This window comes from Macrobrachium rosenbergii, chromosome 9 (genome assembly GCF_040412425.1).
Source record: "Macrobrachium rosenbergii isolate ZJJX-2024 chromosome 9, ASM4041242v1, whole genome shotgun sequence".
In the NCBI taxonomy this organism is placed as follows: domain Eukaryota; kingdom Metazoa; phylum Arthropoda; class Malacostraca; order Decapoda; family Palaemonidae; genus Macrobrachium; species Macrobrachium rosenbergii.
Genome location: NC_089749.1, coordinates 41,653,833 through 41,680,000, shown reverse-complemented (window position 1 = coordinate 41,680,000; position 26,168 = coordinate 41,653,833). Strand labels below are relative to the sequence as shown.

Genomic DNA, 26,168 nt, shown 5'->3' with positions numbered 1-26,168 from the left:
AGGGCCTTTATCCGTGGCTGGCATGGTGTTGGGAGAGGAAGCATGGGGGCTCTCTGTCCCTCTACTATCCTCTTGCCTTGTTTTAAGGTGTTGAGTTTATGGGGAGTTGTGGGGTACATTGAACCTGGGGTAACTGTCAGTTTTTAGTGGTTAGGGTGTGGGTTTTTATTCCAGTGTAGGTGGCAGCATTGTTTTTTATTCTGGTCTTTTCCCAGGGCAAGGGCACACTTTTTTAATCTTTGTCAACCATCGGTGAACTTCCATGGCTGCAAAGTGCCCACTAAAGCGGAGGTGATTCTGGCCATACTACCACATCCTCTACAGATTAAGACGAGCACTGACCAGAGGCAGTGCCTGCTTGCAGTAGTTCTCTTACCAGGTAACTGCTTGCAGTAGTTCTCTTACCAGGTAAGGTTCAACAAGCATTATACTAATGCTAGCAACTTTTCTATTCCAAAGTCATTACTTTATTAATGTTTTGGAGTAAATCATGTCCATGTTACCCACCTCCTTTCAATGTGGAATCAGCTATGTAATTACTTGGTAAGTCACTTATATAAAAATGACATTTTTATGATAAAATAAAGTTTTATATACTTACCAAGTAATTATATAATCAGAGCCCTCCCTCCTCCCCTCATATGGACATCAAGGCTAAAATGAATTGAAGCTCTTTGCTGAGTTGTGCCTGTCAAGTCCTGGATGTGGGCAGGACCTGGTCACCTACACAAGCGATGGTAGCACCACCATAAAATTTGAATTTTTAGACAGCTGTGGTAGAAGCTTGTAGCTATGTAATTACTTGGTAGGTATATGTAAAACTTTATTTTATCATAAAAATGCTATTTTTGGCCATGTGTGGCATTTTGATGTTCTCCTTTATTGACACCTCAATTAAAACACTTCAATCTCAGAAGGCTGTTAATGCATAACACTAAGATAATTCCTCTTAGGGCTGACCAGTAAGAAAGTGTTCTTACATGAGGGTGAAATTATAACATTGTTATTGAATGTTTTACAATTAATACCATCATTTCTCAACATGAATTACATACAAGGGGTAGTCATCAATTGAATGCATTATATATGGTTTTTCTGATTCTAAGACAGGTATAATAATGAAAAAAGTATAGTAACAAATCATTCTAGAGGATTAATTCTAACTTTATATCTTTTCCTCTACTCTATCACCCAATATCAATGTTTGCTTTCAACACAAACATCACAAGAATTTCCCATCAAAATCAGTCTATGCCTCGTTAAAAGTTTCTTTTGCCCAAACATACACTAGCTAAATAATACAAATTCAGCCCCTTAACTGATAACACCAGCAGTGCATCCAGACTTTAAAAAATGTAACCTAGTACATTAATGTACGGTAGTAATATGGGCACAAGAAAACTGTATGTAATGTCCTAAGATATGTGATCAACATTACATATGAGGCGGCTTATGTTTTGTATATACGTACAGCAAAGGATAAACAAACTTCAATGACTATATGAGAGAATTCTTTGTCCTCCATATGACAGGCGCAAATTCTTCATCACTTGAATCCTCATCATTGTCCGAGTCTTTTTTGGCTGCTCCTCGTTCTTGCAGTTGTGTATTTTTTCTCTTGTCTAACTCAACAACTCTAAAAATAAATATAAATAATATATAAAATTAACTGAACCCTCAAGAAAGATATTTACGCAGACTCTTCCTGTCTTCTTAATAAGTAATGCAACCAAAGCTGATTATAAAAGCAAGAATAACAAATAATAAAATATTTCATAGTGTTAAAGAATAAATAATGAACCAGCTATTTCCATATCCCAACAACCCCATAAACAAATATATTACTAAAGAGACTGATTAAAAATTACCTATCCACAGTTTTTAAACATTACCTTTCTAAACAAGCAATCTGTTCATTGGCTTGTTCAATCTGTGTAGTCAGTGCAGCTTCCTCCTTGTCTTCTTCAATGATCATTCGACTCTCCTGTTCTGCTGCTGATACCTCCTTCATAAATGACATCCATTCCTCTGCATCCTTATCTTTGTATTCTACCTTGCGAGCCTTGCAGGAAACATACACATTAAGATGAATACATCGTCAATGCTGCTCAGTTTTCATGTAATGGGATCTACAAAATCTACAACTGATACAACAAAAAAAATAGTGGAGGACAATGCTGTCGAATCACAAGAGAGAATTGTCATTTGTACCATTTCATATCACAGAAAAGTGAACGAATCAACCCAACATTACCAACTACAATAAAGCAAAGCATGAAAATGAAATATTAAAATGTTATAAAAACACATTTAAGCAGTTTTACCTTCTGAAATGGCATTTAAAAGGTCTCCTTGGGATACTGTCTCTAGAAAATAACTTTTAAGTCTTTTGCAGGCATGACAATAGGGCAATAACCTGTATAGCCCAAAATAGGAATTTACATTTGCAGGACAATGTTTCACATGCAAAAAAAAATAGGGTTCCCATCTTTAGGGCTATTTAAGTAGTTACATTATGACCTTGATATAAATGTTCAGAACTTTAGAAGTATTCTTTGAGGTGCCATTTGCAATATATTAAAACTAATATGCAAATCAAACAATTCAAAGATGTTTGAAAAAAATTACTGTGCATTTAACAGTTCACCTGTTACACATGCAATAAATAAAAGAGCCGCATTCTTCCTTTTCTCTGCTATAGCACACTACTCTAAAAAAAAAATGCCCCATACTTTGAAATAAAATTCTAGTATCAAATTTGCCTATTTCTTTAAAATATTGTCTGTCCTAAACCAACATTTGTAGGACCAAGTTTCAAAGGTGATATAGTGAAAAGAACTTATCTTTCAGTGGTGTGTTATCAAGGTCACCTTGACCAGGTAAGAACCCCTTAAGCTACAAAAATGTGTCTGAACCTCACAATCAAATCACAACCACTACATGACAAGGAACCGCATACTTTTGCATCTGCTACGGGGTCGTCGAAGAACCCTTCGGAAGAATTTCTGTTGTGTTGGGTTTGGGCGGGTCTTTAGGTTTTGGCAGTTTTTCTTTGTACATTGACTCCTCTTCAGTCCTTGGAGGTTTGTCCTCATCAAAGAAACCATCAGGTATTCCTGAAAAATAAACATCAACATCCAGTTTATTAACGCACTAAAATATACAAGCAAATCCACTAATATAATAAACTAAAAAATATGAAAGATCAGCAATGAAGTCTCTATACAGACAACTAAAAACCAGAAAGCAGCATACAGCCAGCTAAATCTTCAACAATAGCATCTACTGACTTCAGTCATTTCATAAATATTATAAACCTTTAAGTAATAAGTATTTTTCATAAGTATACAAACCAAAGCCCTGTACACAGGAATATTCCTCACGCAAGCTGGAATAAGTTGTCGAAACTCGGCAAATAGGTAGCTTACTGCCTTGTAAAGAAAAGGAAAAATAGAACCAAGGGAAGAGAACCAGTTGCTCACCCTTTCAACCTCCAGCCTTAAGCCATCCAAGTACCTCAGGAGAGATGCTTTTTTGTCTGAGAGAAGTTTGGAGACTACACAACCTGTTGAGCACCCACCTACCCACCACAGGTCCTTCAGACAAGGCTCCAAGGACCTGTGGGTGACAACCCTATGGCAGACTAGGGTAAAGGTAGTAAAACGCCTGCCTTCATTACCTGTGAACTGAATAGTTTTCTGAATGGCTAGGGATGAGCACACATCTTTTTTTGAAGACTGGATAACCATCTTCCTCACACAACAAACAGTGTGTCTGCTTAACTGCTTTATGAAACTAGACAACACTTCATACATTTGTCCTCATTACCTGTGTCATCAAAAAGTTATTCCATTATGCCAGAGATGATTCCATACCCCTTGACTTCGTGGATTTCAGCCAATCTGTACAACTGTTCACTTTGCTTGTCTGATTAAACCACAAAGCCAGAAAGAGAAGGTTGTTCTTATACACCTACTTCTTGTGCATGCTGGTGCCAGCATACACAAGACAGTTTGAGATCTCAGCACGAGGCCTCCCTCAAGGGATCATATGGTGCCCAAATTAGATTGCAGAGAATAAAAGTTACATCCTGTACCCTTACAAGCATGGACAGCTCAACTCACACTGTGAGATTAATACCACTGAGTCTGAAGCCATAGCTCAAGACAGCTAGTCTTTCACCCCAGAAACTGAGGGGAGCTTGTCTCGACAATGGAAGACAAAGAAGTTCACAATCTACTGAAAAGAAGCTCCAACTGGAAAAAGGTCCCTCACAAAAAGTTGCAGAAGATGGCTCACTTCCACCATTTGGAGAGACAGCAGAACGAGAAACCATAAAGCATGGGCTCAACAAGAAGTTAGCAAGGTATTATGAGCCCAGGGTGAAAAGAGCACAGTTGATCAATCGGCGGATCAGAATGGAAGGAGGAAAGACATAAACATCCAAACTGTCCCAGGGGTGCTGGAATGCATCCTCCGTAGTCATCCAGGGATCTGGCATGAGATAGTTTCGTGTTTAGTTATATGGTGAACAGCATACCCTTGGTATCTGAGATGGTCTGCCAAATCATTCCTCCTTCTCAAAATATACCTGTCTAATGGCTCATTGGTCTGGCAAACTATCCACTTGTGCATCTATTTTATCACACGACAATCAAGTAAAATGGTTTGTATTAAAAAATTTGCTTTTAAATTTTCTTGTATTAAAAAATTTGCTTTTAAATTTTCAATTTTTTTTTGTGATTGTAGTTCTCTCTCTTGCCTGTTTAACTCCTTCTTTCATATTTCAGACTGTCTTTCAGGACTGAATAACAATTTCAACAGAATCTTGTGTATCCCCTACATTTCTGAGATGAAACACTGAGTAGCTGACATTGCTTGCAAATGTGTTTGTCCCAAGAATTACGTGTGATGTTTCCCACATACTAGCGCAGTGATTTACCAAGGGTTATGTGAAACCTGGCAATTCCAGGGTCTCCCAGCTATTTAAAAACTGACTTTGTGGGCTGAGTGTAATTCTACTGATACAAATTGTCACTGCTAAAAGAAAATGACAGATTGTGTTGCTCTTCAGATTTGTAAAGCAAGTGGAGATTACTGTAGTAGACAGGATGGCCCTGCTAGGTATAAAACAAACAAATCTATCAGTGGGGCAAAAAATGATTTTGTTTATCAACTAAATCTAGAGAATTATATATGTGAGAATTGGAGACTGGTAATATATTTTGAAAGTTTATATGATATTGAACCAACAGTACTGATAATAGGCCACATAGGACTATTTTCTTTTTATATTGGCCAATCTAGTAAGAATTTGGAAGTACAAAATAAACAGCATAAGTATTCTGTTAAAACTGAGCAAACATCCAACGCAATTTTCATTCATTTAAGTGAAAACTCCCACAGGATAAATTGGACTGAAAGTTCACTGATTGCTAGATCAAAAGATTTCTCTTCACAAAATCTTTTAGAATCTGCTATTATACAGCTTACTTCCAGTTGTAATTTTAACTGTAGCCCTAGCAAGTATTATCTGGATCCTGTATTAGTAAAATGTCCAAGAATGACCTTGAAAGATAAAATCACTGACTTAATTACTATTTAGTTATCTTATACAGTATATATTTTCTATGTATTCATATGTTTAATATATTTTTTTGTGAAAATGTTCACTTTGCAAAAATTGTTATTGTTTACCATAAGGAGAATTATTGACTTGTACATTTATAACATATGTAATCAGTTTATTTGTTCCACAGTCATTTTTTGGTGGTCAGTATCTTTCCCTGCATAATGTTTTAATTGACTTGTCCCTGCTTCAGATCTGTTGAGCCTAACCTTTTGTAAAACCTCTTATGTACTTACTCCCATTTTGGTAGGTCTATTAATTCTTCAACTGTGTTGGAATCCAGGTATATATTTTCTTTTATTGCCCCCATCTGCCATTTATACGAGCTTTCTTTGTAAACTTATTTTTATGTTTCTACCAGTCTGCTAAGTAAAGGACAGTAAGTCGAAAGGCCTAGCAGCACTCCATCATTTGTGGGGGAGAATCGGAGTCCATAGAAGTGCCTAGCCTTTTCAGTGGTCTAGACACGAGAGAAACGGTCACTGCGTCTCTTAGATGTGGGCGAATCTGATCCGCTTGAAGAGAGAGTGTGGGTATCTAATCTAATACTTTTCCAACGGTATTCATCCGCAGCCTGGGATCGGTAGACAACGGGTTCGGATGAGGCGATGACTGCTCGTGGGCAAACCCCACCGACCTCCCTTGGACTGTTAGTTTGCTTCTTCCCATATTTGCAAGGGAGTTTAGCAGGGACCTTGGTCTAGGAGCATCGGTGGGACGAACAGCCGCCCCCTCCACTGACACATTACTTGACACACCACTATTAAATTTGTCCATTACAACCTTCACAGAATTCCCAATTTGGGACACCGTATTTACAAGTAAATTAAATTTCTGGTCTACCCGTGCTTCTAGGCTGGCAATGGCACTGGGTTTAGCAGAATAAGAATTAGGTACAGGAGTGACGGGAAAAGCTGGAGGGCTAGAAATGGGAGAAAAGGCTGTCACAGGCGTCGAAGGGATAGGTAAAACATCAATATCTTCCCTTGAAGAATGGCCCATACTAGCAGAAGCCTTTGCTTCAGCCCTAGCTGTGGCTTTCCTAATTCGGTCCCTTTTCAATTTGTCTAAATGGGAATGTAAAGTTTTCCATTTACCCTGATCCCAGCCTTTACATTCGTCACAAGTCAATTCAGGAGAACAAATTTGTTCCCTACAAGTACAACAAATTGTATGTTGGTCGTATTTTACCGACGTGAGTCTAGTTTTGCAGCCTTTGCTGCAGTACCTAATGCTGGATAAACTAGAGTCAGACATAATGGTCAAGAATTCCAAATGAATAAGTCCCAATTGAATTATCCAAAAAACTAGCTAAGCTAATAGCTGCACTACCAACAAAAAGAGTACTTCACCAAAGACGATCTCCGAACATTCGGTGAAAACGAAAACGAGAGCTGCTAATAACTAGTGTTCAGTCATTAACCGGAAGAAACGAATTGAGCTCCTTAGCTAAGTTGTACCTATTCTTCCCCAAAAGTGGGCGGGGCAACATACCTACACTCAAAACAAAAGAGCGCTACCGCGAATTTCGAATTTTGAGCTGCCGCGTAAAGTAGAAACTATAGCTATGTAATTATTTGATAAGTTACTTATATAAAACTTTTTTTTTTTAATTGCTTCTACCTTCACTATAATTTTTGAAATAAAAATAAACAATCCCTGAATTTTCTACTACTTGTGAATCCTTCTGCTAACACCAGCAGATCCATTACACAGGATAGCCAGAATCCCCTCGGTATATTTTCAACTGGACCAGACAAGGTGTGCCAACCTGTATTCTGAGCACAGGATTGTTACCCAAGAAACGAACCAATTGTAGTCATTTAGGAATACAACTGTGCACTGCAGCCAGGCATCAATCCTAAGCATCACTATAGTGTGCACAAAATTATGGGGCCTATGGTAAACCCCATGCAGCCAGGGTGCAACAAGATCTGAGCAAACAAATCCCAGTACCCTTGAGCACCATATGATGGAGACCTGTCATGCGTAAACCCCTTGTCTGTACGAGTGAGGTCTAGGGACCATTCATACACTGGGTTTGGAGTTATCGCTTGCTCACCAAGTATACTTCTAGTGAAACCAGGGTGGCGAGTATTCCTTGTGTCCAAAACGTGTCGGTCAACCAAGGGCACCAAACTAAGGGCACCAAACTCACTCAGTGAATCCCATTCATCCCTAAATACAGCAGAGGTAACACCCAGAGGTGGATGAGCACAGTTGCCTCCCCAAGCCTGGAAGGGCCCTTACTTAAAGTCCTAGGGTATTTCTTGTGAGAGGTCCTCTAGGACTATTTCTCTTCTTCCTGTGCAGGGAAGATGAGAAGGAATAGGATGAGCTACACAAAGAGAAGGAGAACAATTAGAAGAAGCCCTTACACATCTTCTCCTCGCTCCTAGCCTGTGTTTTTCTTACCCCTGCAGTTGATGCTGGAGGGATGGCTGACAAAAGGAGGCTCAACAGCAATGAACTCCTCACAGGAGCAACAGCAGACGATAGCAGTCAACGTTGTTAGGGTAAGCATGTTGATCACATGGAAGGAGACAGGAGAGGTACAAGGGTTAGGAGGATGGAGCTTCTTGCTTTCCTGCTCTACCAAAACCTCCCTAACTAAGAATCAGTAATAGTGGAGATCCACCCAAACAGAGGGCATGAAGGGCCATATACACTCAGGCCCTTCACACCTCTGTCATTCACATAACTCCTCCATGGCAAAGTAAACAAAACAAAGCAAAAACATACGCTCCAACTCTGTAGCCAACATTAGTGCAGTAGGGCATCCTAACTGGATGGCGCCCAAAGGAAAGGTGCTTAGTGACAATAGGTGAGTATGGGTGCTCCCCTACTCATACCCCTTTAACCACCAGTAACTACCTTCTTACCAAGTTTCAAAGACCAATTTCAGCTCACGCTGAGGAATACTCCTACATAAAAGGCCTTAGTCTGTACATCTATAAGAACAAATAAACATAAAATACTTTAACTTTGCTAATCAACACTAAATAAAGTCTTCAGTATGTCATACAGTAAATTGCACAAATCAATCTAAAGCCAAGACCCCCTAACATGGAGTCATACACAAACAAAATACATACCATTAGCTACTGGTTGCTGTACCCCAGGTTCTGATTTAATGGCAACATCAGGAACAGGTTTACTTTCTTCATCACTACTTCCTTCAGATGAAGAGTAATCCGTAAACTTTTTTAGTATTCCTGAAAAGGAAGTAGTGGTGTGAAATCCCAGTATTAAACAAGAGACAAACTGGGCTAATGCTGATATCAGTACCACTGTCATAATCACCTATGAAGAAAATAAATATTCTCGTGATAAAATTTATTATTTGCATACTTACCTTACTGTTAAAGATAGCTCATATCTCCTCGCCTATCGGCACTGAGATATAAGCTATCTATAACAGTAAGAGTCATCCCAAATAATAAAGTACCATACAGTAATAAGGAACAAACAAAAACACAGCTACAATAGTATTTATACCTTCAAAACTGGAAACTAAAACCCCAACAATTAAGGATGCTACATTGTTATCTGCAGAATACAGGATAGTTCACCAAGATATCTATAAATAAAAAATGTCAGGCCAACAGGCATATTGAGTAAAGCCGATAACAAAAGTCAAAATACCTAAAAGAATTGCCAGTTCAGTTAAGAGGTGATTGTTATCAACTATACAAGGTAACTTACTACATCAATGACTCAAATCCTTCATTCCACATTAAATCAAATAGGAATATGTAATGAATATTGTATAAAAAAAAGTGTGAAATCCTCTTCTTGGGTACAGAAAATCCACAATTACTGTACAGTGGGTCCCTGGTAATCAAGGAGTTAGGGACCACAATCACCTGCATTACGCAAAAATCCACGATAGGCTGGAACACCAGTCAAAAAATGCTTATAACTGCCTGCTTTAATAGTTCAAACACCAAAGACCCCCCTCTACAAATGCTTACATCTGCCAGTTTTAATCATTCAAACACCAAATACGCCTTAAACTAGTATCATCCTAAAACCCTTTAATATAATTTCAAAGTCATCATACAACATTTTACCCTTAAAAATATGTGGCTTACAGCTACGTGTGAAAACTAAACTCAAGTCTCCCCCTACATTCAAACATTCATTTTCTCTCCTATAGTACTGAAGCTGTCCCGTTTTCTTTTTTCAAATGGAGGAAACATTGGGAATTCACAAGTACAGTCAAATACTTTACCTAAATATTTAAATATATGCATTAAAAAAAAATACTTTATAAATGCAATCAATAGTGATAAAATATTCTCTTGTGTATGTACATGTTACACTGATTTACTAATTTTCAAATATTAATATTACAGTAAACACAGAAAAATATTGATGAAATGATATTTCACTTACTGACTCCATTTGTACTGTACAGTATTATATTGATCTGTTATCATTGTAATAGTAAACACCCTGTATTCACGGGGGATGCATTCCAGACACCAACCCCCTGCGAATGGTTAAAATCCGTGAATACTTAGAAACCCGCTCTAAAAGCACTTATAACTGTCTACCTTGGAAGTTCAAATATCAAATGTATACTTAAAGTATCATCCTATATCAAATATACCTTAAATTATTATCCTATTACTGTATTAATCTTTGAAATTAGACTATTAATATCATTTCAAAGTCATCTTAAACCTTAGTACCCTTAAAAATATATACATATGTACTTCTAACCCTTCTAGCCAAATCAGACAGAGAGAGAGAGAGAGAGAGAGAGAGAGAGAGAGAGAGAGAGAGAGAGAGAGAGAGTTTATCACTGCAACAAATTTAGCCAGCCTTGTACTGGCAGGGCAAGAGAGAGAGAGAGAGAGAGAGAGAGAGAGAGAGAGAGAGAGAGAGAGAGAGAGAGAGAGAGAGAGAGAGAGAGAGATTGTCCCTTTAATCTCTTGAGGAATGTTAATCCATTTCTCTTTACAAAATTTATATGTTATCTTTTCTTGAGAGAGAGAGAGAGAGAGAGAGAGAGAGAGAGAGAGAGAGAGAGAGAGAGAGAGAGAGAGAGAGAGAGAGAGAGAGAGAGAGAGAGAGAGAGAAAAAAAGAGAAATTGATTTGATCATGTTGTGGCAACATCTAGAATAATTTGACATACTTGACAGGTTCACCCTCACCCTGAGCTCGAAGACTCGATAAAAGATCAGGGTTTAAATTTGTTTAATGAAAATTTTTCTTTCATAAGTTACTACAGAAATGCATAAATGTCTCAATGCATGACTTCCACAAAAAATATGGCGATTTAGACTACAAACTATTTAACATATACAGTACATATAAGAAACTGAAGACTTGAAAAAAAAGCTTCTCATTGAAGGTCCTTAAAAAACATACCTTTTGGCTTTCCATTTGTAGAACTAAAAGCCCCTTTCTTAGCATCTGAAGTCGGAGGTGATGCAGGTCGTTTTTTATCAACATTAACATCTGTGTGGTTACTTTTGGCTGCTTGAGAGTTGATCTGCAAAACATGACATGACATTATCTAATTCAACTCAAATATCAAATATTAAATCCTAATCTTAAATTCAGTCTATCACATCCATAAATTTCAGTAATATGGACTCATTTTGATGGATGGTTTGTGTGAATTGACTGTTTCATTTTTGTTGTTGTGATGTTTTTTTATTATGTTTATTTTGCGTTTTTGTTATGAATGTCTGATGTGTGTTTTCATGTTATTTTTTCTTTTTTATTTGCAGTTTGCTTGAGTGTGATAGGGTAGAGTAATTGGCTTCCCTTCACCTGAACTGAAAGAAGCTTTACCTGGGATAGGAAATGGACACTGGCAACAACTACCAAAGCAGTCGAACAGCTGGTGAGACCAAACCATTTTCAAGTTCCACAGAGTGAAAGTTATTACGTTAATTACTTAAGACAGTTACTGTCCTAAACGGGATCGGGGTTAGTGAAAGTGCTTTAATATCTGTAGGCTGATTTTGTTGTGAATGAGATCTCCGATTCTTGTTTCGAAGAGAGAAAGGCTTTTGTGTAGAAAAAGACTGCATGAAGAAATTCCAAAGTAATTTCTGCCCTCAGCTTGGATGTCATAGCTAAAATAAACTCTGTGGTGATCCCCAAATTGTGTGTTGACTTTCGTGATTATCTTGGATTATTCTGAGATGACGTGCTGAGAAAGATAAGGAACTTGAATGGGACATACACCAGAGTTGGAGATTTGTTGATAATATTTTGACTATTGGTATTGTAAGTTAGGCTAAGTTAAGTATAGGAAGATTGTTTTCATAAACTTTAGTGGTAAGCAGAAGATAAGTTAGGTTAAGTATCGAAAGTTGATAACTGATAAATTGTAGCAAATGTAAATAAAATTAGGATAAGGTTCTGTTTGAAGGTCTTCAGGCCACTGTAATATTAAGGCTAATAAATTAGGATAGGTGAAAAGAGTTTTCTTTAACCTCTGAATCTGTTCCCATCATCCTCTACCAATTGTGTCAAATAAAAAGCCCCTAAAACCGACTCAGACAGAAGAAAAGTTTTACCGCAAATTTCAGAATTCAAGCTGCCGTCAAGTAGAAACTACAGCGATGTAATTACTGGGTAAGTTACTTATATAAAAACAAACAGCAAGGCAACAACAAAAGATGAGAACAAACACACAATGAACAAGTACTCATCCAACTAAATAGGAACAAAAGAGCACTGTACAGATGTACAGCAACCAAAAGAAAAGTAAGTGTAACAGTTGGCAAGTGAGGGATACTCACCCCACATCTTTGCCTATTAATTACCTGAGGGATATTCACCCCACATCTTCACCTATTAACTACCTACTAACTAAATTTTCAATAACCAATGCCAGTTCACACTGAAGGATACTCCTACAGAAAAGGCAATGGTTTGTATTTCAATACAAACTAATGGCAAATATGACATTTTTATAATAAAATAAAGTTTTATATAACTTACCCAGTAATTACATAGCTATTAGTTTCACTCGCTAGGCAGCTTAAATTTTGAAATTCGCGGATTGCGTTATTTTTTGGGGGGGTAGGTGACATGTCCCGCCCACTTTCGAGGGAAAGAGAGGAACAACTTAGCAAAGAGCTTCAATTTGTTTATGCCCTCATGTCCCTGCAATGGGGGCTCGATCATGCAATTACTGGATAAGTATATATAAAACTTTATTTTATCTTAAAAATGTCACTTTTATATAAGTAATTTACCCAGTAATTACATAGCTGAGTCCCACACTGATAGGAGGTGGGAAGGCTTGGGCACATCTACCCCAAAACATTATTACAGGCAGTCCCTGGTTAACGGTGGGCTCGGTTAACAGTGATCTGGTTTTATGGCGCTTGTCTAGTGGCAAAAATCAGCAATTTTCGGCGCGAAAATTGCCGATTTCTGCTTATCGGCGCCAATAATTGGGTATTGGCGCCGATGCATACCTAACAGACGCACCGATAACCGAAAATCGGCGCCGATAACCCTCAAAAATCACAGAAGAAGTGCCGAAATCGCCGATTTTCGGTTAGCGGCGATTTTCGGTTATCATCACACCCTCAGAAACGGAACCCTGCCAATAAGCGGGGACTGCCTGTAATGGTAATGAATTTGAGAATAAAAGATTGCTAACATTGAATCAATGTTTGTTGTTCCCTACCTGATAATAGAGCTGCTGCAGGTAGATACTGCCTCTGGTTGGCACTCATCTTATTGTGTAGAATCTGACATTATGTATAAAATCACAAACAATACAAAAAATGCAGACGTCTCCAGGCTATAGCCTGGAGCACCTACTACTACAGTGGGTGCTTTGCAGTGATGGATCAATTCTGATGGCTAGCAAAGAATGTAAGATGCCCCTGCCAAAGACGCAGTACCATACAAAATGCCAGAACAAAAAATACAGTCACTACAAACCACCAAATTAATACTAAAAACACCAATACCCAACCATTAAGAGGTTCCCCAGGGAGGAGGCAGAGACTCCCAGGGAAGGAGCTTCCCCCGTAGCATAGAATCAGTAACTCGTTCTCGAAAGTCTGAAAGGCGGAAAACTAAAGGCAGCTTTACCTAGGTCTCTCTTTTCTGCAAGCCACCCCTCTACTTCACTCAGCACCTTCTTTGCTGAAGAAGAGGGACCAACTTAGGTAACTTGGAGGAACCAGCTGACTGAGCCTCCACAAAGCCTCCATAAAAATTGCCGATGCAGGAGAGGAGGGAGTTGCTGGCAAAAAGAAGCTCAGAAAAGTGGCTAGAAAGAATCTCAACAAGGAGGAATAAGCTGTCAAAGGTACATCCTGTTCTGCTACAACTTCTTCCTCTGAAGAAACAGGAGACAACAATAAATCCGCAGGAGCCTGGGAAGCCAGTGGAGACTTCTTGAGCAGATTTAAAATGCTGTCAGGTTTACTTTGAATAGGATCAACTGCAGGAGGGGGAATACTGGTTGAGAGAGCCTGAATACTAAGAGGCATCTGTGCAGGGAACTGTCCAAGGTGCAGAAGAGATGAAACTCCGACTGCAGGAGCGACTGAAGAGACAGTGTGATGTGTAGATTGAAGTGTGGGCGCCAATGGGCACTCTGGAATCACTGGAAGGCCGGGCGCCAGAGACGAAACACTAGGAAGTTCAGGTGCCGATGGGCGCTTGTTTACAACTGAGAGCTTGGGTGCTAATTCACGTACGGCAGCTGCTGGGCGCTCAGGTGCTAACTAGTGCGCTGAAGCTACTGGGTGCTCAACTCCTGAGAGAAGATCCGACATTGCTGGGCATTCAGGCTCTAAACGACTATCCTTGGAAGAGGCTCCCCTAGACAATGAAGAGCGCTTACGAGACACTTGGCATCTCACCGCTGAACAATGATCCTCAGCCAAGAGGTTACCAGAAGAAAAATGCTCTGGGCTACCCCAGTGACTACAAGAGGGGTGCTCAGGATCCTTGCTCTCCTTACAAGCCACAGAACAAGAGTTCGCGACGTCCACTGCACGCCTTTTCAGAGGTCATGATTTGTCCGAAAAGAGCCATTGACGCCTGGAACTAAGCTCCTCAGAACTTGAGGACATACAATGCACGTCCACTTTAAGGCCTTTCCAATGGCCTTTGGTTGCAGTCTGGGATACATCATGGGACTGAACTGAGAGGGTGACTGCTCGTAGGCACACCCCACCGACCTCCCGTAGGCTATCAGTCTGACTCCTCCCAGGTGCTGGGGAGTATGCTAGAGACCTTGGCCTAAGAGAATCGGCGGGCCAAACAGCCACCTCCTCCACTACCACTGCACTTGCACTGGGCACCACTGGGTGCTCTGACTCACTTTTATTATCCATGAGCACTTTAACCAAGGACACTAACTGGGCAATCGATTCAACAATCAACTCGAATCTCATGTCGATTTTCGACTCAAGACTGGCCATGGGGTTGGGATTGGAAACGTGAGAGCTGGGTAAAGGAGAGGTTTGAACTGGTAGAGGAGTTGAAACAGGATTTGAAGAAACTAAAAGAACATTCGTATCTGACTTAGCAGATGAACCCTAACAAGCTAGCAATTTACTAACTTCCCAAGCAGTCGCTTTCCTTTTCTTGCAAGTTTCTTTAAATGAGAGTCTAAGGTCTTCCATTTCTTTAAGGTCTTCCATTTCTTTAAGTCCCAATCATTATATTCTGAACACCTTAAGTCAACAGAATATGTCTGTCCTCTAAACTCACTGCAAATTGTGTGAGTCATACGATTCCTTAGTTAGTCTTGTATTGCAGCCTTTGGTGCAATACCTAAAACTAGAAACACTAGCGTCAGATACTATGAAAATTCCAATAGACAAGTCTAAATAACAGGAAAAAAGTCAGAATCTGGTGACAAGATCTCACCTATCACTAACTAATTATGCTGCAAGGCTACCAAAAGAATACTTCACTAATTTTCGATGAGAGAATACAACCAGCAAAGTAAGAATTCCAAAATTCAAGCTGCTGCCAACCACTGGACTTCAACAGAAACAAACTGAAGCTCTTTGCTAAGTTGTTCCTCTCTTTTCCCCTAAAGTTGGCAGGGCATGTCACCTACCCCAAGACAAACTAGTGTGACCTGCGAATTTCAAAATTTTAAGCTGCCGAACGAGTGAAACTACTAATACCTACATAATTACTGGGTAAGTTGCTCATATAAAAACAATATTTGGGTATCAATAACCACTGCAGTTGATACTTAATACTTATGGTGTGATAAGAAATTCCCACAATCCTCAGAAGTTACAACTTACATGTAAACAGTGGTTTTTATGCAATACTAAAACACTCAAACTCACCTGTTTTTGTTTTTTCTGAAGGGATGCTAAGTTTTCCAAGTGTGATCGCTTGATAACATGTGCTTGCCAAATTATAGCACTTTTTACAATTGTACCACACACTATACACATCAGTTGACCCCTGCTATTGTATCTGACATAAATGTTAAGGGAATGAATGTGAAATATAACAGATTTTTAAAAATAATTGGTATTTTTTCTAAGTATGAAAACAAAACCAGTCTTTTATAGTCGTCCCTCATTTATCTGTTTTCACCTTATCTAGAACTCAACATCATCTGGAGGGTCCCCAAGATCATAATATAAAATACCAAATCTTAAAAGTAGTTTTCTTAACATACAGACCTTAGTTCTTTTCAGGTTTGGGAAGTCTTCCTCCTTGGGTGATAGGCTCCGTAGCCATCCCCAAGTTGAAGTTGAAGACTTCATGGAGAAGCGAAGGGGCTATAAATCCTCGTCCTCCAAGAAGCATCGCCTTTCCCCGTCGAAGAGCTTCGGTCTCAGCACCTGCTGGCCTCCGGAGCAAGTGGTTCACTCCGACAGAAAGCGAGCGAGTAAAAGAGGGCAGCAAAGCCAGCCCTCCTCGCCAGCCTGCCTTTAATGGCGGAGGCTTTCGCGAACCAGATGTTCCAAAGATTCTCTGAGGATATCAACGATAAATTCAATCAGATATCCGAAAAGTTTGCCACTTATGACAATAAGATATCCGAAAAGTTTGCCACTTATGACAACATGCTGGCGTGAATGGCTAAACCACCATATGAACCCCAGTAGCATTCCCGGCACAGCGGACCTCCCGCCTTTTAGATGTCGGTAACCCTTGGCGTTTAAGCCCTCCGGGCCATCAACACAATGGCAAACTCACTATTGAAGGTCTTGACACGAGAAGGTTGGAGGTTAAGAATTCTTACCATGCGATCTTTTGCCCCGTATCCAGGCTTCGTAAGATTGACAGAGAGAGAAGCATGGATACGTTCTGATAAGGTTCCCAGGAGACTGTCTGTCATCCCTAGGGACCAAGCTCAGTCGTCTCTCCTGCGCACTCTGTGGTGTGAGCAGACAACAAAGTTGACTCCTTTCCAAGGGCAACTTCACTATATTTGCCCTGGGAACAACACCCAACTCCCTGTTTGAACAAAGTCGCCCTGGCTACGGCCGGCGTGCTTTTGAGGTAATCGTTGCCAGCTGAGAGAAACAGACCCCCTTCCCTGGTGTTCCCGGGGAAGTGATGAGTTCTGGATGGATGCTCGATCACACCTTCACGGTCGGAAGTTGGACCCTTCTGTACTTCTTCACAGTTTGGTGAGAACTCCCCAAGCTGCAGAAGTCTTTGATAAGGCGGGTTTGATGCCCCGGACTAAGCTGGCCGGTCCTGAACTCCGTCTGCCTCACGGAAACCACTGCCGTCTCCTCTTGTGGACGAGCCATTTTCCAGGTCTTAGCGCTAAGTCCCTGCTAGCTGGCTTTCAGTCTGACCTTTTGAGTTCATCCATGGCCAGACTGGAATGCTGAAAGTTTATCTTTACAAATGCTACTATCCGTCCTGACTGCTGGCTGTAAGAGAGCGTCTGAGGCTAACCTCTTCCCAGAAGAGGAGTTACGAATGTCATGACTGAGGCTACAAGAGACCTTCAGGTCTGCGCTCTCTCGCTGGGGGCATCTCTGCCTACAAGGCGCAAGACCCCAGAATCTGGCGGGCCCCAGGCGAGAGGAGGTAAGCGTTTTTAGGAGGCATAGAGAGGCCCCACTAGCGGTGGTGGTTTCCAAGCGTCCCGGTCTCAGCAGTGGCACAGCCTCACCTCAAAGCTCACCCCCAACAATATGTGCTGGTCCAACCAGCTCATTCCCTTGCTCAACGCCCTCGTATGTTGCTTCACCCACGGCCGCCACAACCCCACCTGTAGGGCCGTGGATTTTCCTGACCTTAACAGGATGCAAGGGAAGAGGCAGGGCCCCTCACAGAGGAAAGGCAAACACCACCCCAAGAGGAAAACCTGGACGTGGTAGAGGGAACAAACCCGCTTCCTCCCACTGAGAAAACACAGGTAGGTGGTCGCCTGTATTGGTTCAGGGACCAATGGACCTTCAGCCCTTGGGCACACAGTATTGTGTCCAAGTCTGGGATGGAGCTGAATCGAGACCCTCCTCCTCCGAACAGGTTTACCAACCACCCTCATCAATCCTAGGATTATGTGGCGAATTGCTCAACAAGCGAGCAATAAAGAAAGTAAGACACCTAAAATTTCAAGGCAGGTTATTCACAGTTCCCAAAGATTCAGATCAGCAAAGAGTGATCCTGGATCTGTCGTCTAAATCTCCTGCATAAAATGCGACAAATTTATGCATGCTTTGAAGTAGCTCAGATGCGGACTCTACTTCCCGTGTGGAGCCCGTCACCACCTCTGCTCGATCTTTCAGGCATATTATCACGTCGAGTGCGCGGAACTTCTCTCAGTTCCTCGGTTTCAGACTCGGGGGTAAACCTACTCGTTCAAGGTCATGCCGCCGGTCTAAACATTGCGCCCAGGGTATTCACCAAGCTAAGCGGACGCGGTAGTTCAACAACTCGGTCGAGGATATCCTAGCAGCGTGCCTAGAGCGGTTGGATGTCAGGCACCAACAGTTCCTAGAGTGTCAGAAGGGCTACGACCATGGTCATCAACTTCCTGGAGTGGATTGGGTTTCCAACTGAACAGAGAAAAGTCGCCTGACTCCGAGGTCGGTTTTCAGTGGCTGGGCCTCCAGTGGGATCTGTCTTCTCTGCGTTATCTCTCCCGCCTCCCAAGAGAGGAAGGAGATAGCATCTCTCACCAGGAAATTTCTCAAATCAATAAATCACTTGATCCCAAAAGAAAAGAGTCTGTGGGTCCCCTTCAATTTGCCTCAGTGACAGACCTGCTCTTAGCGAAACAAAGACATAAACAGAGTGTGCGGAGTGGGAGCCAATGTCCAAGCTCAAGAGACAAGTCTCCTCCATCCCTCGAATCTTAAAAACAAGACTGCGGCCTTGGGCCCACGGTGAGGGCTACTCTCAAGTCAGTTCCTTCAAGAATTTCCCCCTCGGGAACTAGTGTCCCACACAGAGCTTCCCTAAGCGGCTGGGAGATATTCTCAAAACAAAAGTACAAGAGGCGTGGTCCACAGTGCTTCAGCAGTTCCATATAAACACCCTGGAAATATAAGCGGTCTTTCTAACTTTAAAGAAAATCAAGCCCCCCAACTAGTTCATATCAGGCTGGTATTGGATGTGCAGTGGTAGTTCATTGCATCAACAAGTGACTCCAAATCAGGTCGAATGCGCAAATAATAGTTTGCTATCTTCTCCTAGCCCGAACAAGCACATTTGGCACCTGTCAGCTCACACCTAAGGGTATGGGCGATGGTGGGATTCCCTGTCAGGGCTACTCCGTTAGGCAATTGGTCCCTGGACAGATTTCAAATGGATTTGCGCCGGTTCCGGGTCTCCAGGTCTGGATCTGTTCGAGGCTGCTCAGCTCCCCTGTTATGTGGCTAACCTGGACCATAGTGACCATACGGACCTTAATGACAATAGTTAGACAATTGGGAGAAAATTTATCCCCAATAAATTTACTGCTGAGAGTACACAAACTCAGGACATTCAAGGTCAACCAGCCTAGTAGCCCCCCCTATTGGCCGAAGAGCAATTGGATTCCCTCTTCTTCAGGAACTGGAAGTTGCGAGTCTTAGTTCCCAAGCCCCATACTGACCCAGACAGTACAAACCAAGACTGTGTCAGCTTCCTCAAGAATTCAGACACCCTAGTTTTATGGACTTTATAAAATTAGCAGCCCAAAAGGCAAACATGACCCTGTCAACACTCTATTTCTTGAATCAGATAAAGAGATTCTACTCTTAGACAGTATGATTCAGCAGTCAAAAGTTAGCCTCCTTCCTAAAAGCATCTGAAGCCAAAATCATGTGAGCTAATTGGGGTCTCTTTCTTAGATCTCTGTTTGAAAAGGCCTTGCTCCGGCCACTATTACCTGACCAAGTCAGCCCTGAAGAAGTATTTCTATCACGACTTTAAAATCGACCTTACAGATTCCTATTTTTCATCCGTCCCCAAGAACGTAAGCTGGAGTCTGAGACCGTATCACGCCCACATTCCATTCATTGGTTTCTCAATGGCGTCCTTAAGTTAGCATCAGAATGGGTAACAATGCTCTTATCCAGGATCTGTTGAGGAAGACCTTATTTCTGATTAAGCAGCTGGGTGCAGAATCTCAGAGCTGTCGGCTCTCACTAGAGAGTGATAATTTTGTAGACTTCCTCCCTTCGGAGGGTCTCCTTTCTCCCCTGATCCTAGATTCTTAGCCAAAAACGAAGACCCACAAGACAGGTGGTCTCCTTGGAAGGTGGTGCCCCTTCCACAAGACCAGTCTTTATGTCCAGTTTATACACTTAAATCTTACCTTTTAAGAACTCCACAGAGTAAGTCGGGTCCTCTTTTTATCAGGGAGAAAGGTGGTACTCTTTCACTGGATAGTATGAGACAACAAATTCTGTATTTTATTAAATGAGCCAGCAGATTCAGTTCCTAAGGTTCATGATATTCGAGCAGTTGCTGCCTCAGTAATTACTTTCTGTGGTTCTCAGAATTGTCTAAATCTGCAGGTTGGAAATCACCTCTAGTGTTTAAACGCCACTATTTAAAATCGCTCCGAAGCCTGAAATTTCTACCATAGCTGTGGGAAAGTGTCATCTCCCCACCTTAACTTCTTAATCATATCATATCCTCCTTTCCCCCATACTTCCTCATTTTACTTCTCTGCTTATCACCCTGGTTGATCATGCCTCACTGCCCTTGCTCCTCATATTGATGTATATTGTCTGTTGAGTGTTTGTAATCTGACATGTTCGATTGTATTTTCCTGTAAGGGTACTGGGTAGTTTCTTTTTGCTCCATATACCCCAGATATATGTATATGCACTGCATCATTTTGTTTGCGGTTGATTTGATCTCTTACGTGTTTAGCTTAGATTCTGTGTTAGCTTTAAGATTGTGCATACCAATTAAGATTATATGTGCCGTTGAACCTATCAATTTTCGTGTGATATTGTGCTTTAGTAGTGTTAGTGGTTTTGGGGACCCCTTCCCCTGTGGTGCTGAGGACTTCCCCCACTCTTTAAGTAATTTAAGTCTTTGATGTGCCTTAGGTTTAGTGTTGTTCTCACGTGTAGAAATTCCTTCATTAAACTGCTTTGCATGTGTTTCTTCAGATTACCTTGTTTCCTCGTAGTTTGCAGCCTTGGCATGATTCTCTGTCACTCTTTCACGGCTGACGGGACTGAACTCAGAAAAGGGATTTTTGACAAGGAAAAATCTATTTCTGAAGGTCCGATGTCACCACCCTCGACTCACCTATTGCTCCCCCTTTCTTGCATGCCAAGTCTGGGGTTAGTGCTAGCACCTTGAATGAGTGAGTGGCGCTAGTGTCAGCCTCTGGCGGAGTATTAGGTGTGGGACTGTGTATTTCTGTCTATTCCGGGGTTTTGATAGGGAGGGAATCTTTCGAGTAAGTCTCCGTGGTAGTGATCTTTCCACTCACCCTTCGTTATACCGGCGTCTTCCCTGGAAAGGCGCGAACTGGGGGTAATAACTGGCAGCTTTCCTGAAAGCTCTTTTTTTCTCTGGTATATCTAGCATATTATACCTAGAAATTTCGTGCTGTAATGGAGATTTCACGGGTGACAGGGACCTTCCTCAAAATAGATTTTCCTGTCAAATCCACTTTTTATATATGTAACTTACCAAGTAATTACACTGCTGAATCCCAAATTGACATGAGGTGGGATGTATGGATTAACTACCCCAAAACATTATGGATGATAATGAGTTAGAGACAATAAAAATTAAACTTTAATTTAATGCTTATGCGTTCCTTACGGGTGAGAGGAGGCTGCTGCAGGGTGGATACTGCCTCTGGTCGACACTCATCTTAACCATGTAGGATGTGGCGAGTTGGCCAGACACACCTCTACGTCAGTGGGTACTTAGCAGCAAGGGATGAACCTAGTGACTAACAAAGTATACAAGAAGCCAGTTGCCCCTGCCCCGTGCACATACTGACCAACTTAATGACCAGAACCAATGAACACGAGCATCACCTACACCACAAAATATACAAACACCACCCATCCATTAAAGCTAAGACTGGTGGGTCTACAAGTACACAGTAAACCCCAGGCTCCCCTTATCAACACCCAAGTTCAAGGAGAGAAAAGGAAAAGAAGATATGCTTTCTATGCTTCCTCCCCCAACACCATGCCACTACAATTTTAAAGTAGTTTCCATCACAGGAATGTGGAGCCATGGTGGTTTGAGTGAGTCATTTGAGAACTGATGATAGAAGACAGGTTGTGTGAAGGCTGAGGCAGTGAAGACAGCTCTGATCTCATGAACTTCAGCTTTGATGAGCGTGAGAATGGGCCTCAGAGAGATCAGATCCTTCAAAAGAAGAAGAAAAGCCGTTCTTTGATAGAGACGCGAGATGGATTCTAACCGAGTACCACAAATTACTCGTGGGACCTCAGATCTTTCCATTCTGTGCAGAAGTAGTACCTCAGTGCTCTCCACGGACAGAGCTCTCTCCTCATCTGGAGCTATAATTTCCATCAGGCTTTTAATGATGAAGGAATGAGGCCAGGGCTTTAGTTGAGTCTTCATTAGTTGCTAAAAAGCCTGGGGTGAAGGAACACAGGCCTCCACATGAATCCACTCTCTTGTCAAGGGCATGCACTTCACTGATACCTTACGACGATCGCTAACATCACAAGAAAGAGGTCTTCCATGGTAGAATCTGTAACAAAGCAGAGCGAAGAGGCTCAAGCTGGGTCAGAAGCCGCTAAAACCTCAGATTCAGAGGCGACCTCTTGCCCTTGGATTGGAGTATCGAAGATTTAATGAGATCAGGACAGGTCTTGATTAGCAGAGAAATCCACATCTCTGTGCTGAAATACTGAACTCAGCATAGCCCTGTATCCTCTGATTGTAGAGGAGGACATGATACATTCGGCAAGGTCTGCTACATAAATCTTAGAAGATGAGATGTCATGTCTTCTACACCAGGCTCTGTAGATTGCCCACTTGGCTTGACAGACTTTGTCAGAAGAGGAGTGCCTACACTTGGCAATAGCCTTTGAAGTTGTTCTTGAAAACCCCTTCTGTCTGAGGAGTTTCCTGACAGTCTGAACCCTGTCAAGACCAGAGTGGACAATCCTTGGTGGAACCACCTGGAAGTGGTTATCACGAGCTTGAACTTAGTTGCTGTGGTAACAGCCTCAGGAAGTCCGTCAGCAGCTTGAAGAGATCCGGGAACCATTCCTGTCGTGGCCAGAACAGGGCCACTAGAGTAATCATGATGTTCATGTGGTTGTGGAACTTGTTGAGGACTTCTCGTATCATGCAGAATGGCGGGAAGGCGTAGAGATCCTTGTTCGACCAGTCTTGTAGTATGGCGTCTGTCGCCCATGCTAGAGGGTTGGTACTGGAGAGCAAAAGACTGGTAGAGGATGATTCTTGGACGTTGCAAGCATATCTACAAGAGGTCTCCCCAACAGCTTCCACAGACCTTGCACACCTGCGGATGAAGGAAGTCCACTCTGTAGGGGACCACCTGACTGTGACAGCTCAACCCAGTCTGCAAGGGCGTTGAGCTTGCCCTGGATGAATCATGTGCCTGCTTAGCCTGGTTGTGATCTGCCCATAAAGGAGGGTTCTCGCTGCTTCACAAAGGGAAAATGAATAGATAAGCCCACAGCTGCTTGATATGTCAGGGCCATAGTATTGTCCAAGTGTGCGGTCACTACTTGATTGCGGATATTGAGCGCAATGCGAGCCCTGCCCGGTGCAGTCAGCTCCTTGAGGTTGATGTGCCAGTGAATCTGCTCCTGGGACCAAGTTCCTGACACTTCTTGGGTGCCTAAGTGCTCCCCAACCCAGATCGATACGTCTGCATAGAAGTCTAGGTTGGGGTTCAAAGGAAGAAGGGACTTCCCTTCTGAAAGCCTGCCTTCTGACTTCCACCACCAGAGATCCTCCTTGATTTCTTGAGATATCGGGAAGACGAATGTGTCTGGATGAGCTTTCCTGTCCCAGCTGGCCTGCAGATAAAACTGAACGAGTTCTCATATGTAGCCTTCCTAGGGAAACAAACTGCTTCATGGAGGCTAAGGTACCTAGAGGGCTCATCCATTGGTTCACCGAACAGGTTTGCTGGGTGAGGAACTCATCGACTTTCTTCAGGCATGACTGAACTCTTTTGGGTGATGGAAAAACCTGAAAACTCTGAGGGTTTATCATCACATCCCAAATAGAGAATCGTCTGTTATGGAACCAGCTGGGACTTCTGAAGAGTTCCATTGGCAGACCAACTCTTCTGATACCACGAGGTCTTCAGAAGGTCCTCAGGCACCTCCTTCAACGGTGATCGAGAAGGGCCAATTGTGTCTAAGAAGAGGAGATGTTTTATCCCCATCAGATGAAGCCACTTGGACAGTGGAGCAAGGACTCAGGTGAACACTTGCGGAGCGGTCGAAATTGGTACACTCTGTTGCGAAACACAAAAAGTAGATATTTCTTGGATTCCGGATGTATAGGGATGTGGGAATAAGCAGCTTGCGTGTCTATGGTAGTCATCCAGTCACCCCGTTGAATGTTAGACATGACAGAGTGGCTTATTTCCATCTTAAATTTTGTATTTTCGATAAAAAAAAAAAAAAATTCGAGGAGCTTAAGTCCAGTGCTGGCCTCCAACCCCATGATGCCTTGGGGACTATGAAGAGATGGTTGTAAAATCTGTCCGACTGGACTTCGACTTCCTCGATGGCTGTTTTCATGAGGAGGGCTGACACTTCATTGGAGAGGGCCGAATACTTCTTGGATCCTACTGAGTAGGTGGTCAATGTGATAGGCGTGTTGACTAATGGGGGCTTCTCCTGGGCGGATGGAATAACCCTGTTTCGCGCGGCACAATCCACTGCTCCGCTCCTCTTGTGCTCCACCTCCCAGTAATGGGGGCACAAGCTACTGGGCGCATGGAGGAAAGGATCCTTACCTCCTGAGCAGCATGCGGAAGGGCTTCTTAAAAGGTCGGGGCCGAGCGCGGGTTGTCCTAGGCCTGGGCAGGCTCTAGGTCTGCCACCTCGAAGGACAGAGGCTGGCGGAGAGGGGCTCTGGTAGCGATCGTGGAGACTCCTTGGGATGTCTGAGCGGCCGAGCCTAAGGTCTTGTGTACTTTTCTTCTGAAGTTCTGAAGAAATGTCACAAAGTAGACTGAAGGAAGAGGTGCTGGCGATCGAGAGGAGAATACAACAGGGCAGACTTCTGAGAAGCTGTGACAATCTTCGTAGTGAATGAGCACCAGACCTCTCTCTTCTTCCAAACTCAATCCACGTAGAATGAGACTAACTCTTGAGAGCCATCTCTGATGCCCCTATCTGTGCATGACAGGACATTCAGCCAATCCGATGTGACTTCCTCAGGGAGTGAAGAGCAATTCTTAATCTTGCGGGCTAAGGCCCCCACCAACCAGTCTAAAAAGCTAAAAACTTTAAAGTTCCTGAACAAGTTCTTAAAAGGTGAGTGCAGTCTGTGAGAGAATATCACCTTATATTTGACCAAGGAATAGCTCCTAGATGAGTCAGTAAGTCCTGAGAAGTCACCCGGGGAGGAGGCAGCCACTCCCAGTGACGGAGCTTCTCCAGTCTCGTATGAAGAATACCTCCAGCGCCCAAGATGAGAGGGAGGATAGCTGAAGAAAGACTTCCCCTGCTTTCTCTTCTCCGAGAGCCAGATGATTGAGAGCCTTCCTAGCGGAAGATGAAAGCACCATCTGCGGTAACCTGGAGGAGTTGGAAGGCTTGTCACTGATGAAAAACGTCGAAGCCGGGGAGGTCGGGGCCGGAGGCGAGAAGAATCCCGGAAAGTTCTGCAGCAAGTACGTCAATAAAGCTGCATAAGCTGTCGGAGGGGAGCCCTGATCCACTTCACCAATTTCACCTTCACCCTCCGACGAAACGGGATAGAAGCAAATCTTGATGGGCCTGGGACAAAAAAAAGGAGGCTCTCTCTCAAGCAAATTTAACATGTCCGCCAGCTGACGCTGAATGGGAGCTAGTAATGGGTCTGTTGTGTCTGCAGAAGGCGTTTGAGCTGGAGTCTTGGGTGCTGAAGGCCGCATGTGCGATGACGGGAGCTCAGGCTTAA

At 42.5% G+C, this 26,168-nt stretch overlaps 1 protein-coding gene across 1 annotated transcript in view; it reads right to left on the bottom strand.

The window, feature by feature from the left end:
* Positions 1-536: 536 nt before the first annotated feature.
* The window catches only part of LOC136841719 (zinc finger protein 830-like), a 47,017-nt gene continuing 21,385 nt past the window's right edge, over positions 537-26,168 (bottom strand). Inside the window, 7 exon segments of the mRNA XM_067108946.1 lie at positions 537-1,636; positions 1,893-2,062; positions 2,960-2,994; positions 2,997-3,116; positions 8,725-8,844; positions 11,010-11,133; positions 15,941-16,073. Of these exon segments, the coding sequence (XP_066965047.1) occupies positions 1,498-1,636; positions 1,893-2,062; positions 2,960-2,994; positions 2,997-3,116; positions 8,725-8,844; positions 11,010-11,133; positions 15,941-16,073 (841 nt within the window). The 3' untranslated portion in view covers positions 537-1,497.